A 13,525-nucleotide genomic window follows, 5' to 3' on the forward strand; every position below is an offset into this window, starting at 1 on the left:
TTGGGGGGGGGGATTTGAAGAAAGAGAGAAACTATTTTTAATAATAATAGCAATAATAGCAATTACAATGATCTAAATAAAAATGAGTAATAATATCCACATTAAATTATTTTTTTAAAAAAACATTTAAAGAGGAATATGTGTCTTTATTTTTGTTTTTGGTCTTTTTAATGTATATTTTATTGAATGAGCACTGAAATGGGACACTTGTACATATAATTGATAAATAATTAAATGTAAGAACAAAAAACATTTTTTCAAAAAGTATTTCAATAGATTTTAGATGGCATCCTTTTCAGGAGAAGAAATAAACTGATATAAGTCTTTTATAGTCTTTTATATAAATAAATATCTATTTATTTATATTTTGATAGAAATACAATGTGGATTTCGATTCAGATACAGACTCCATCAAAGATGAGGGCATCTCAGGTTTCTTGGAAGCAGCCAAAGCATGCAGAATATACAGAATAGCAGATTTGGAAGGGACCTTGTAGCTGTTTCGGGTGATTTTTACCACCAATATTGTAAATATGAGTGACAAAATTCTGATACTGGTAAAATAATGTAATAAGTATTAATAATAGCAATAACAAGAAATAATCATTGCATAGTAATTGATCTCAAATATGTATCCCCCATTCATTTGCAGAACATTTGACTCCTACTTAGAACTGAAGTTTTCTGATAAAGTCAAATAATCATGAACCTGAATACCAACTATGAGTTAGCAGAGCTTAAAATGTCTTAATGGCTCACAATCCATGACTAATGGCAGTAACGATAATAAAAATAAAAATAGTAAGAAGAAGCAGAGAACAAAATTAAAAACTGCTAAAATGATTTTAAAGATTCTGAATTGACTCAGGTTCAAGATTCTTCACGGGGCTTTATTACTGAAGGTCTGAAGGAAGAATAAAGTGTTCATTGATATTGGGAAAATAGTCCTTTTCTGCTCCTGCCAATGCACCCTGTTCAGCAATAGACTGAATGACAGATTACTGGCAAAGTTGCTCCACCCTGTCACACTCTGGTGAGTTGAAAAGTGGATAATCCTGGATCCCAGCTACCTACCTGCCTTCAGTTAGGCTCAGCCCCACTCCACCCTTTAATGAAGAATAAAATTGCTGATTTTCCCCCTTCTTCTTAATGGGTGATTCTTGGTAGGGGAGGAAGTGAAGCTGAAGAAATACACCAATTGTTGCTTTTAATCTATCCCATATAAAACCAGGAAAGGCTGTCCAGCCAGATTGCTGAGGCAGGATAGGACTGGGTTTTGGGACAATGTGATTAAGGCTATATACTTTTTAAAATAATCAGGAGTGCAGGGATATTTATAGAATGGGACTATGAGGAGGGCTTTAAGAAACAAGCCCTTAAGTAATTTTCAAATAGTGGGTAATGTTTGGGAAATAATTAAGCACACCTTGGATTGATACATTTTCATCTTTCCTAAGGTTGAAACCGTGTCCCTAGTCTATCATTGTCCAATGTTTCCATCCTGATCTTGCCTGCTATGCTTCATTCTATTTACCCTCCATGGACCATATTTTGAAGATGCTTTTGGGTAGGGAAAGGCCTGGGAAGATGTGTGTGAGAAACAATTGCCCACCAAGAACAACAAATCTGGAGATTTTGAAGATGGTTCCCTTGACCACCAGGGAGGGAGAGAGGGAAGGGAGGGAGGGAGGGTTGATACCATAAAGTAAGGTTTAACTTGTTTGAAATTTGTCTAGAGAAAGAGAGTTTCAATGGCCTTCATTTGGGTGCTATGAATCTCCAACCAACTTTTTTGAGGGCTGCCTTCACATCCTTGTTGCGTAAACTGTAAATGAAAGGATTGACCAGAGGGTTGACTACAGTATAGAACAGTGCATTTATCTTGTCCCAGTTTGGAGAACGGTGAAAGTTGGGTGTGAGGTACATGATGAAAATGGAACCATAGAAGAGGGAGACTGACATCAAGTGAGCTGAGCAAGTGAAGAAGGCTTTCCGTCGCCCTGCAGCTGACCGGATGTTAATTATAGCTGCTCCAATGCCGACATATGAGCTCACGATGATAGCTGTGGGTACTAGCAAATTGGAACCCAATACAGTAGCTGCAATGAGTTCATGGACACCTGTGTCATTACAAGACATTTTAACAAGTGGTGGTCCATCACAAAAGTAATGGTTAATGACATTATTACCACAGAAATGTAGACGAAAGGTGTTGCCAGTGTGTACAATTGCATTGGCAAAGCCCACTACATAAGCTCCTACTACCAACTGAATGCAGACCTTCTTGGGCATAGCAGTGTTGTAAAGGAGTGGGTTGCAGATGGCCACAAAGCGGTCATAGGCCATGAAGGCCAGTAGGAAGCATTCAGTGTACGCCAAGCCAGCAGAGAAGAAGAACTGTGCTGCACAACCAGCTAGGGAAATGTGGTTGTTCTTGGACACACAGTCAGACAAGATCCGAGGAGTGTAGACTGTGGAGTACCAAATATCAAGGAAGGAAAGGCTGCCCACAAAGAAGTACATGGGTGTGTGCAAGCGGGAGTCCAGGTAGATCAGTGCTAGAAGGCCAAAATTACCAACCAGCGTTAGGGTGTAGGATGCCAAGAACAGCATAAAGAAGATTATGCGTAGAAATGGGTCTGTTGTAAACCCAACCAGGACAAAATCAGTAAGCAATGTCCGATTGCCTTCCACTTCCATCATTTTCATAAGTGTAACCTGAAAAAGAAGTTCGAATTGTGAAGTTTTCAGCTCTGATATGAAGAGTGCATGCTGATATTTTGAATTATGTATTGAATCCCCCTCCCTCAACACATTTTGATTTTGCAATTTTGCTCCAGAATGCTTTTGCTTTTTTAATATCGTGGATATATTACAGGATTCAGCATTTATAAAGGAAGGACAAGATAAAGGCCTCATTGCTTAGGAGCACTAGATGGGAGACCACATGGACATCTAGACTGTGCAGTTGGAGGAACCTTCTAGGACTGGTAATGAAAAAAATACTTCTAAATATTTGTCAAGAGTATTACATGGGGATGATGCCTTTTTTAATGGGATGAAGTGGAAAGGAAGCATATATTCCACATAGATTCCTCCACCCAGATCCTTTTGATTTCTTTTTATACTCTTCATGTGTTTATCATGCATCTTGCAAGAATCCCAGGTAATATTTTGGATGAGTGATGAAGGTCAAGGAGAGATAACTTTCTTTCTATCCAACCGATTTAAAGGTTGGGTCAAGAGAACAAATGATGCTAAATTATTGTCAGTCAGCTTAGGCTTTAAAAAAAAAAACCATCCTGATTCCCCAGGAAAGCTCTTCTGCCAACAATCACTCTATTTACTCAGATTCTTGGAAAAAATAAAATAAATAATTAAGAATTAAAAAATTAAAAGTGATGCATGGAAATTCAATTACCACAAATCCAGAAGTGAAGGCCATATAACGTTCAGAAAAAGGTTTAATCCATGGGTCTTCTAAAATAAAGGCTAGGTCATCTGCAAACGCCTGTAACTTATACTGCTCCCTTTTATCTCCATGCCTTTTATCTCCGTATCTTGTCTAATATTTCTATTTAATACTTCCAATGTCAGTATAAACAACAATGGAGACAGGGGACAGTGTTGCCTTGTGCCTTTCTTGATGCCAACTTTCTGCTCCATCGGCTGGTTTTGGGGGGAAATTAAAACTGTTTCTAAACTGTTGCATGAGTTGTTTCTTTTGTTCATGTTTGTTGTCTTTTTATTTTCTTTAAGTTATGTTCTTATTTAATAGGGCACTAAAGCTGGAATCTTTATAAGATAGGGTGATAAATAATATATAATATTATATAATAATATAATAAAATTGAGATTTGTATGTATGCTAATGTTAATGCCACCTGTGTTGATATCCCCGGCTGATATTTTGGGACTCCAAGGAGTTGTGCCCTTTGTTAAATAAGGGTCCACAGAAGGGCTTACTTTATAATTTTATACACTTCTGTAGGCATTGGCCCCATAGTGAATCCAGTATGAATAACCTCCACATATGTGGATGTACAAGAGCTTTGAAAGAGATACAAGGTTAGCGGATAAAAAATATCTGCCCTCAACGCAATGAACAGAAGGGCAATTCCAAAAAGTCAGAATGATTTCAAAGTAGCAAAAAATGAAGACTTGGGCTGTCTGTGGAAGCTGGAATTTGAACATGTAGGAGGCAACTTATTGGGAAATACAAAATTAGCAGATTCCACAAAATCAGAGCAAATATCAACTGTCTTCTCTAGCATAATACTAATAAAATAGTATGACAATAGCAGCAATAGTACAATAGAGTAATGCATTCATTCTTGCTGAAGTTAATTACTTACTTTGTTCTAGGATACTCAGTATTCAACCTTTTAAAGCTTAGTTGCTTAATCCATTCAAACTCCTCAATTAGCATAAATTACCTTGAACCCAAATTCTTCCCTTCAGTACTGTGATGTTTATATTATGTAATACAAAACCTTCATTGTTGAAAAACCCATATTTCTGAACCCTTGAAATCCTTCTCCAGAAAACAAGAGCAATTCAATATTTTTGTATCTTCTTTGAATTTTCTATTTGTCATACAATTCTCTAGCTCACAAGATCACAGGGTTCTAACTCAATCTCTCTATCAAGCATCACTCTGTACAGAAAATTATAGAGAACCACCTTTAATCCAAATTGTATTTGATTGTCCCCAAAGATAAAGATTCAGAAGTCAGCTTCCACTATGCATGGAATTGATTCTGGGGGAAATCAGAAGTTGGAAAACTTCTTCTCTTCTATTCTTCCTCTATAATGGATCAGTGTGAGCCAGCCTCTTACAGCCTTGACAATCAGCTGTGAGAAGAGGGGCCATGGGAGGACTAGAGTAGACCTAGTTCCTAGAATGGTAGTAGTTTAGGAGAGAGACATCTCCCTAAATGATGCTTCATGATCCCAAACTTACCTGAACGAAACCAGGTACATTTTCTTGCTAAGAACCTTTGAGCAACAGATCAGCGTATCTGGGAATCTTATTTTTTCCCAAGTAAAATAACCTTCCTGAGATTAGGCAGCCTTGATTGCCTACAGTTGCAATAAATTTGTCCTCTTGACAATCTGAAATGGGAATAGTATTATCATGCCAAAATATTTTTTCCTAATGCTCCCAAGGGAGTTTTTTCTTGCGTAAGAAAAAAACACTGTCCCCTGTGCTAGCTGAGTTCTTCAGGTAAACAATCAACTTCTACCTTGAGAGCTGAAATTCAGCAGTAAACATCACTTGCCTTGAGGCCTTATCCAGAAAAAATATGATTATTGGTAATAACCAGCCCTTTTTAAAATATTATTTAATTGTTTATTTAAACATGTTTTACTAAACAAATGGCGAAAGAAAGTCAAAAAAGACAAAAAGATAGATATGAGATTAGATATGGAAAGAAAGGATTTTTATTGCAGTTTTCGAGAAAATGATAAATTACTGTACAAATGAAAGGAAAGACTATGAAATTGATTTATTTGTTCATAGTTAAATATATTATATTCTTATTTCTGATAACTCTTAATGGACTTTTACTGATTATGATTGAATGATGTGGTTTTATTGTTTGTTATCTATTTATTAATAGATAAAATATGAGATACAGGATAAAGATACAGTATCTTTGGTTGGAATGTTAGAGACAGTGATAATTTATATTTCTTTTTCCATTCCCCCTTTTTCTCCCCCTCTCTTTACACACAAACACATTTTTCCTTAATTTGTATTCGTTTTTTATCTTTGTATTTTTAAACTTTAATTAAAAAAATATTAAAATTATTATAAAAAAGTAATAGTGCAGAAGATTCTCAAAGAAAGAAGCCAGACATTATTAGCCACAATATCAGAAATATCACATTGAGGTACTTCTATATATAGACTGTGTCCCAAAGATGTTAAATCTGATCCAGAAATACTAGAACCAGAAATCCTGGATATTTTTTCAAAGTGGGTATTACAAAATAAAGAAGGCAATTAAAGTGGAATTACAAATGGCAAGCCAAGGGAATGACAAGGCAAAGAACATTTTAGTGGACATGTAAAAGATGCTGATTAAATCTTCCAAGAAGCCCCTGGGATGGGAAAGAGAAAAACTGCAAAGGGACCAAAGCCAGTGACATCTGAATAAGTTAAAGATCAAGATTTTTAGAAGTAATAGGAAGAAATATAGAGTTGATTTGCTTGATCAAAGTTAATATAATATGTTTAGAAAGTTCTGATAGCCCTTTATGAACTTTCTGCTGGTACCAGGATTGAAAAGTCGATGATTTATAGATTTGCCTGTAAATAAGGGTTGGGTTATGGGAAGAAGAAGAATCATTTGTTTGATAAAGATTGAAAGTCCTTTCTTTATATGTTTTCTTTGTCTTTGTTCTTTTTTTGCACTTTTTCTTTATAATTCTAGTTCTGGTTTTAATTTATATTAAATTTTACAACTGTAATTAAAATATTTAATAAAATTGTTAAGATATTGTTAAGGACAGGTAGTAAATTAATAAAGAAAATTTATAATTACTTATTTTATTTTAAAATGGAAGAAGATATGTAAAAGAAAGCATGATAGTAAGGGCAAAAATTTTGGGGTATTCTATAGAATTAGATAATTGGCAAAAATTGTGGGAAAGAAATTACAAGTTAATGATGTCAACAGCATATAAAAAAAACCTGTACAAAATGTTCTATAAATGGCATTGCCACCAGCAAGAATGGCAAAAATGTTCCCAAATATTTCACCAGAATGCTGGGAATGTAAACAGTTCCTACTCCCATATTTGATGGACCTGTCCAATGGCAAAAAGATATTAGTTAAAGATAAAAAGATGGTTAGAAGAGATGACAGCACAGCAAATAGATCTAAAACAAGAACTGTTCTTATTAAGTACCGGGGAAATACAACAAAACTGAATGTTACATGTAATAACAGCAGCAAGAATCACACATATGCACAAAATAGGAACAATGAAAGTATACCTATAGATGAAAAGGTAATAAAGAAAATATTAGAAGGTGCTAAAAAAAACAGGATAACAGGATAACAATGGAAATTAAGAATAAAGAGGAAACAGAGTATTACTTAACATGGGACATTTCTCCTAAAATGATTTTGCTTCTCTGTGTTTAATGTGCTGGATATATTTACAGGATTCAGCTTTGAGACAAAAAGGACAAGAGAAGGCTCTCTTTACTTAGGAGCACTCCCTGTATTCGGCTAATCTTCTCTGAAGGTGGTCTCAGCATATGTGTGTGCTTGAAGGTTCTTATCGGGACTCAGACTGTTAACAAGGTTGGGGCTGAAGAAAAACTGGAAAGAAGACCCTGAAGAAGGCTGCACTGTGCAGTTGCAGAAACCTTCCAGAACAGGTAACATCAAATCAATTCTACTATCATCCTCACACCCACCCTCTTTGCAGTTCATTATGTGACAGACTGCAGTCCATATTCAGAAATAGACATGTGGACAAGGAATATAATTCTTTGTTCATAGTTTGGAGGGGAGGTGTACAAGCATTTGTGTTAACCAGTTAAATTGTGTCAACTTAAATTACATCTTGCTAATGGGGAAATAAGATCTGATTCACTGGTTGCTTCAAAATGTATGTGAAAATTCGTATTTTTCTATTCAACTTGCAAAGCTCTCTTGGTGTGTGCATGAGAGGGGTGGGGTGTTTTCCTGTTCAAGAAAGTTTTTTTTTTGTATTTAAGGAACTGATTTTGAAAAGTCAGCAAAAATATTTTAAATAAAGGGTGTAAACCAGTTATGGCTTTAAAAAGTATTCTTTTTTGCATTAGAGGCACCAATTTTTAAAAATCCATAAAAATTAAAACATTTTAGGCTTTTCTTTATTTTACAAGGCGCAAATTGAAGTTATTTCCAAAATATGAAGTCATTATATTCACCTTTGTTACTATTGATTTGAATCCATATAGGCTTAGAATCAGGGTCTTCGTCAAGTTAATCATTCACTCTAGGACTGACTGGAAGCTTTCTTAGTAAGTAATCCTTTTTTATTTATTTTTTTCTCTTTAGTTTGTTATAGATTCTTTCATTGCTTTCTTTTGTTATTTTCTTTGTTTTTCTCTTTGTATTTTTCGGAAAAAATTGTTTCACTAAATAATTACAATAATTTTAAAGGGATGATCATTATTAAATCCACATTTTCCCCCCTCTGGAAAAGGCCATGAGACAAGTTATGAATGTAGCTGAATTTCTAAGGCCTCTTAACATGGAAGATGATTGCTTAACCTGGAGATCTAAGGTAGCCTCAGGGAATAGTGATTTTTCTCTCTCTCTCTCTCACTCACTCACTTTTGTAGAAGAAACTCCCCTTGGAGGAATTAAGAGAAAACTTTTGGCATGATCCTGATGCTCCATCTTCAGTTTATTATCCCCCATAGGAAAGACTCAATCTAAGTACTTCCAAAGGAAACCGAGGGTACTTAATTTGAAGGAATAGTGTATTCATCCTATTTAGGATAAAACACGGCTCCCATATAGGCTGATTTGTTAGCTTGGCTAAACAGAATTAGCAGGAAAATGTACTCAGCTGATTTCAGGTAAGCTTTGCATCTCCAGGTATAATTTAGGGAGATTCCTTCCAAGATTCTAATTTCCTCAGCTAGGATTTGATTAATTAACTCCACGTATTCAAAGGTGGATCAATTTTCTGATTTCTAATTTGCCCCAGAAACAGGCCAATCCTGCCTCTGACAAAAATCTTAAAATGATATTTGAAAGACGAAGTCCAGGTAGAGCTTTGTGAAGGGGCAATGAAAGCTCTTTAAAATATTTAATTACCTAAACTGCTGACTTCTATAAAGTTCCAATTTTCTGAAGGAGGATTTCAAGGGTCCAGAAGGTTCAATGAAGAGTTGTATCATATGAGATAATTTGGAGATCAGAATATTGTAGGGATTACAGAATTTTAGGCATGGGGTGGCTCAGGCTAACTAATGAATCTAAATGCATTAAGCAGTGAAACTGTAAAAGACAACACTGTAGGTGTCACAGAATAAAGGAGCACAATAAGTATACAGTCATTACTATAATGCAAATATTAATCATGACTCCTAATATTACTCTGCTTTCTTGAAATCCATTAACTCTTTCTTTCCCTATTTGGTTTCTATTATACATTTGAGGTTCTAGTCTAAGCTTTCCCTCTCTGCAATTTTGAAATAATTCTGCTTTTGAGAAATTGCTCTCCAATGGATTGTGTTGAATGCAAAATAATTCATATGCGCCCTAGGAGCTTTGGTACCAAGCATTCTCTTATAGGGGTATCCTACATCAACATGTTGGAAGTAATTCGTGCTGGATTCATTACAGGGCCTATGATTAATGCATAATGTTGCACTTTAAACTGTTCCATGTACCCTATTCATTTAAAAAAAATCCTTGAAAACTTGAAAGATAAGTGCTGGTTGTCAGCAAAATTCGAATTCATGTCAACAAGAAAAATGAAAGTGCAAATCTCAGAATTATTGAACAAGTATCATCCCCAGCATTTAATGGCTTCAGATTTAATGTACCATTATGCAATTGGTATGAAATAAACAGGTTGATAGTGACAGGAGACAAAGGGCAAAAGAAAACAATCCAGAAGATGGATACAATTTAGCTTTCACCACCGCAAATGAAGTCATTGGTGAGGTCTGCTTTCTCTAGCCAGCTTGCCTTTCCAGACGTGTTGCACCCTCAGGCACTTAGTTGATGCAGTGACTATTCTGGATGAGTATTATGATAACTGCTTCCAGTATATTGGGGAAGAGAGGACGAAGTTAAGAATGCTTGGCTGAACTATTTGAAGTCTGATGACAGAATATTAAGGGTGAAATTATGGAATCCAATACTAATGCTGCCAAAGCACCTTAAGGTGAGGAGAGTCATGAGCCCCCCCCCCCCAAAAAAGGCTGAGAATGGGGACTGGGAGCATTTTCACAAACTAATTTGATGTCAGCTTCCAGTTTTGTAAATGCAGGGCCCCAGATGAGCTAATTATGGATATACTATATGGCAGAGACCCTCTTGATGTATAACATGAATGGGACAATATTCATCCTACCAATCTGAGATTTCCATTTGTCCATAACTGGCAGGTAATAGATTGCCTGGGTGGTATGTCATTACTATTACCAATACCCATTACCCAGATGGTGCTCAAATATGTGGTTCACTGACTTTCATTCCATCGCTTTTTCTTGGTCTGTTGCACCTGACAAAATTATAGGAAAAGGAATATAGGGAGGGATCAGAATAAGCCTTGAGATGATTGCGGGGGGAGGGAATAACAGATAAATTAAGAAATGAAGAATTTCCAGATAAGTAATTGGTGCTGGTTCATTTAGGAATGTGCAGACTTTCTAAAAGGATATTTTTATCTGTTTAAAAATTTGCACAACAGATGCATCTATTTCCTCGACAATTTATGGGAAATAGTATTCACTTGTTTTTGCAAGATTTAAAATATTTGGACTAGATTTGAATCATTCCAGAATAAAATCTCCTCTAAACCTGTTTTGTGAGATGCTGATATAAAATATTATGCCTCATTTAACCTTTGATTTTTACAGCCTGAAAATCTATGCATTATTATAAAATCAACAGGTGCAGAACTGGGCCTTCAGATTCTCAAATATTTATGCATGATCTCCCCCCTCCCTCACTTGTAGTTCATGTTAGCAGCAGAAGCCCCTGCTAAATGTACACTTCCCCCATTACAATACATGGCCTCATCTTGTCTGGAGCTCAGCCTTTAATGGTGTTACACCTCCTCCCCCAAACATGAAGTCCACACCTTCATGTGGATTTCATCTTCTCCATTTTAATCTAATAAAAGGTACTAGGATACTTTTCTTCATTTTAATTTGGCATGCTAGACATAGGATCCCTTTAATCTCTCATTCTTTTCTTTCTTTTTTTCTATGCAGCCCTATAACAAAAAGAGGTGTCCATGTAATTATCTGGGAGAACCTGCCCTAGGTGATGTCTCTAGCTTCCCAGACTAGTTTTCCTCATTGTCTTCCTCCAAATTCTATTCATCTCCCAACCGTCCAACAGGTTTGACAGCCAATAATATCAGTCAAGTACTTCCATATGCTGAGAGCTATATTTAGAAATAAGTTTGGAATATTATTGACAACAATTATAAACAGCATGCTATAAATGTGTATAGAACATTTTAAAAGTAGAAGCAAAATCAGTTCGGGGCATCATTGACAAAATTGTACCAAAGGTCTTGGGAGTTCAACAAATCTTCAAGAGATTGGAATGAATTCTCTATTCTTGGGCTGAGAACTGCAGAATTCTCACTTCACTTTCCTTTCTAAACAGGTTATGCTCAAAAAAATGACAGAAGTGGAAGGCAATTGGACATTGCTTACTGATTTTGTCTTGGTTGGGTTTACAACAGACCCATTTCTACGAATAATCTTCTTTGTGCTCTTCTTGGTCTCCTACACGCTAACACTGATTGGGAACTTGGGCCTTATGACCCTGATCTACCTAGATTCCTGCTTGCACACACCCATGTACCTCTTTGTGGGCAGTCTTTCTTTCCTGGATATCTGGTACTCTTCAGTCTACACTCCTCGGATCTTGTCTGACTGTGTGTCCATGAACAACCACATGTCCCTTGCTGGTTGCACAGCCCAGTTCTTCTTCTCTGCTGGCTTGGCTTATAGTGAATGCTTCTTACTGGCCGTCATGGCCTATGACCGCTTTGTGGCCATCTGCAACCCACTTCTTTATGTCACTGCTATGCCCAAGAAGCTCTGTGTCCAGCTGGTAGTAGGTTCCTACGTAGCTGGTTTTGCCAATGCCATTGCCCACACTGGCAACACCTTTCGACTACGTTTCTGTGGGGACAATATCATCAATCACTACTTTTGTGATGCAATGCCACTTGTGAAGATGGCCTGCGATAACACACAAGTATATGAACTCATTCTGGCTACTCTTATTGGTAGTAATATGTTGGCAACCACAGTTGTGATCTTGAGCTCCTATATTGGTATTGGGGCAGCCATAGTGCGTATCCGCTCGGCTGCAGGGAGACGCAAAGCCTTCTTCACTTGCTCTGCTCATTTGGTTTCAGTCACTCTCTTCTATGGCTCCATTCTAATCATGTATTGCAGACCTCACTCTCAACACACTCCAAATTGGGACAAGGCAAATGCATTGTTTTATACAGTAGTCAATCCTCTGGTCAACCCTTTAATTTATAGCCTACGCAACAAAGATGTAAAGGCAGCCTTCAAAAAAATCTGGGGGAGACTCACAGCACCCAAATGAATGTCATTTAGGTTCTGTATTTCTCCAGACTAGATTACAGACAATTAAGCCCCAATTTTTACTGTCAGCTTTCCTTCCTTCCTTCCTTCCTTCCTTCCTTCCTTCCTTCCTTCCTTCCTTCCTTCCCTCCTTCCTTCATAAAAGATGATGAAGAAAGACAGCAGATCTGAGAGATTGCTGCAAGAATTAACCACCATCTTCGGTCCTCAAAAATTTCCACACTTACTTCTCATTGTAAGCAACTGTTTCCAATATATACATCTTCCCATTCCTCTTCCTACTATATAACATCCTACAGAGAGGCAGAAACAGAATGAAACACACACAGCATGATCAGAATAAAATCACTGGACAATGAGAAGCTGGAGAAAAAGTTGGACTTCAAGGTAAGAATTGGCAAACTGAAGCACAGCTCCACTGTGGCAGAATGAAGAGCTGATGAATAGTCTGGCTCTTTGTGATTTTCCGCTGGACAAGAAAAAAGTCTTCAGATCACCCACAAATGCTCTACTGTATACAGTTGTTCTTTGCAAGGAGCTAGCACTCTGGAAGGTTTAGAGCTCTGAGAGATAACACTATAGCATCTTGCTAAAATTATGCTTCGCACCTTTAAAAGAACACTAGGTTTGCCTATGCCCTTCTCTAATCACTTTAAGAAATTGCTTGTTAATTGCTTTTCAGCTCTTAGGGACCTATGGATCAACAAGCCTAAAAACATCAGGTGTATTTCCTTCAATGCTTGAAAGAATTATTAAATATAAATTTAAAGATTTTTTTAAATAACAGCAAAATGGTGATTAGAAATATGCTTTTGGAAAACTATAAAATAATTATAATTATAAATTAGGGTCAGATGAATTAGAAATAAGATTAAGAAATAAGATTTTGAAATTAGAACAATCCTTGTGAGTTTCTTAAATCCTTTTAACACATGGAGATTTCACCTTATATCATTTGTCTCAGGGCCCTTTCTGGAAGAAACAGTATTGTTCACACTTGATAATAGCCAGACTTTTTATTATTATAATAAAAAAAAATTATTTAATTAGGTTTTAGAGAAAAACATAAAAAGTGAAAGAAAAGAAAATAACAAAAACAACAACCAACTGAAGAGAAAAAAGGGATTAATAAGAAAGCTGTTACCTAGAGTGAATGATTAATCAAGTCTATACAGATTCAAATGAAAACTAACTAAAGAG

The 13,525-nt window shown here is 36.3% G+C and overlaps 2 protein-coding genes across 2 annotated transcripts; one reads left to right on the forward strand and one right to left on the reverse strand.

The window, feature by feature from the left end:
• Nucleotides 1-1,758: 1,758 nt before the first annotated feature.
• Nucleotides 1,759-2,709, reverse strand: LOC106546202 (olfactory receptor 9G4-like). The gene has a single exon (XM_014062994.2). The coding sequence runs from the start codon at nucleotides 2,707-2,709 to the stop codon at nucleotides 1,759-1,761; it is 951 nt and encodes a 316-aa protein (XP_013918469.2).
• A 4,032-nt stretch (nucleotides 2,710-6,741) lies between these two features.
• LOC106546203 (olfactory receptor 9G4-like) lies at nucleotides 6,742-12,326 on the forward strand. The gene is made up of 2 exons (XM_014062995.2): nucleotides 6,742-7,020; nucleotides 11,367-12,326. Exons 1-2 carry the CDS (start codon nucleotides 6,742-6,744, stop codon nucleotides 12,324-12,326), a joined length of 1,239 nt encoding a protein of 412 aa, XP_013918470.2.
• Nucleotides 12,327-13,525: the final 1,199 nt, after the last annotated feature.

Source organism: Thamnophis sirtalis, unplaced genomic scaffold, assembly GCF_051295495.1.
Source record: "Thamnophis sirtalis isolate CommonGarterSnake01/CBP01778 unplaced genomic scaffold, rThaSir2_p1.2 scaffold_1, whole genome shotgun sequence".
NCBI lineage: Eukaryota > Metazoa > Chordata > Lepidosauria > Squamata > Natricidae > Thamnophis > Thamnophis sirtalis.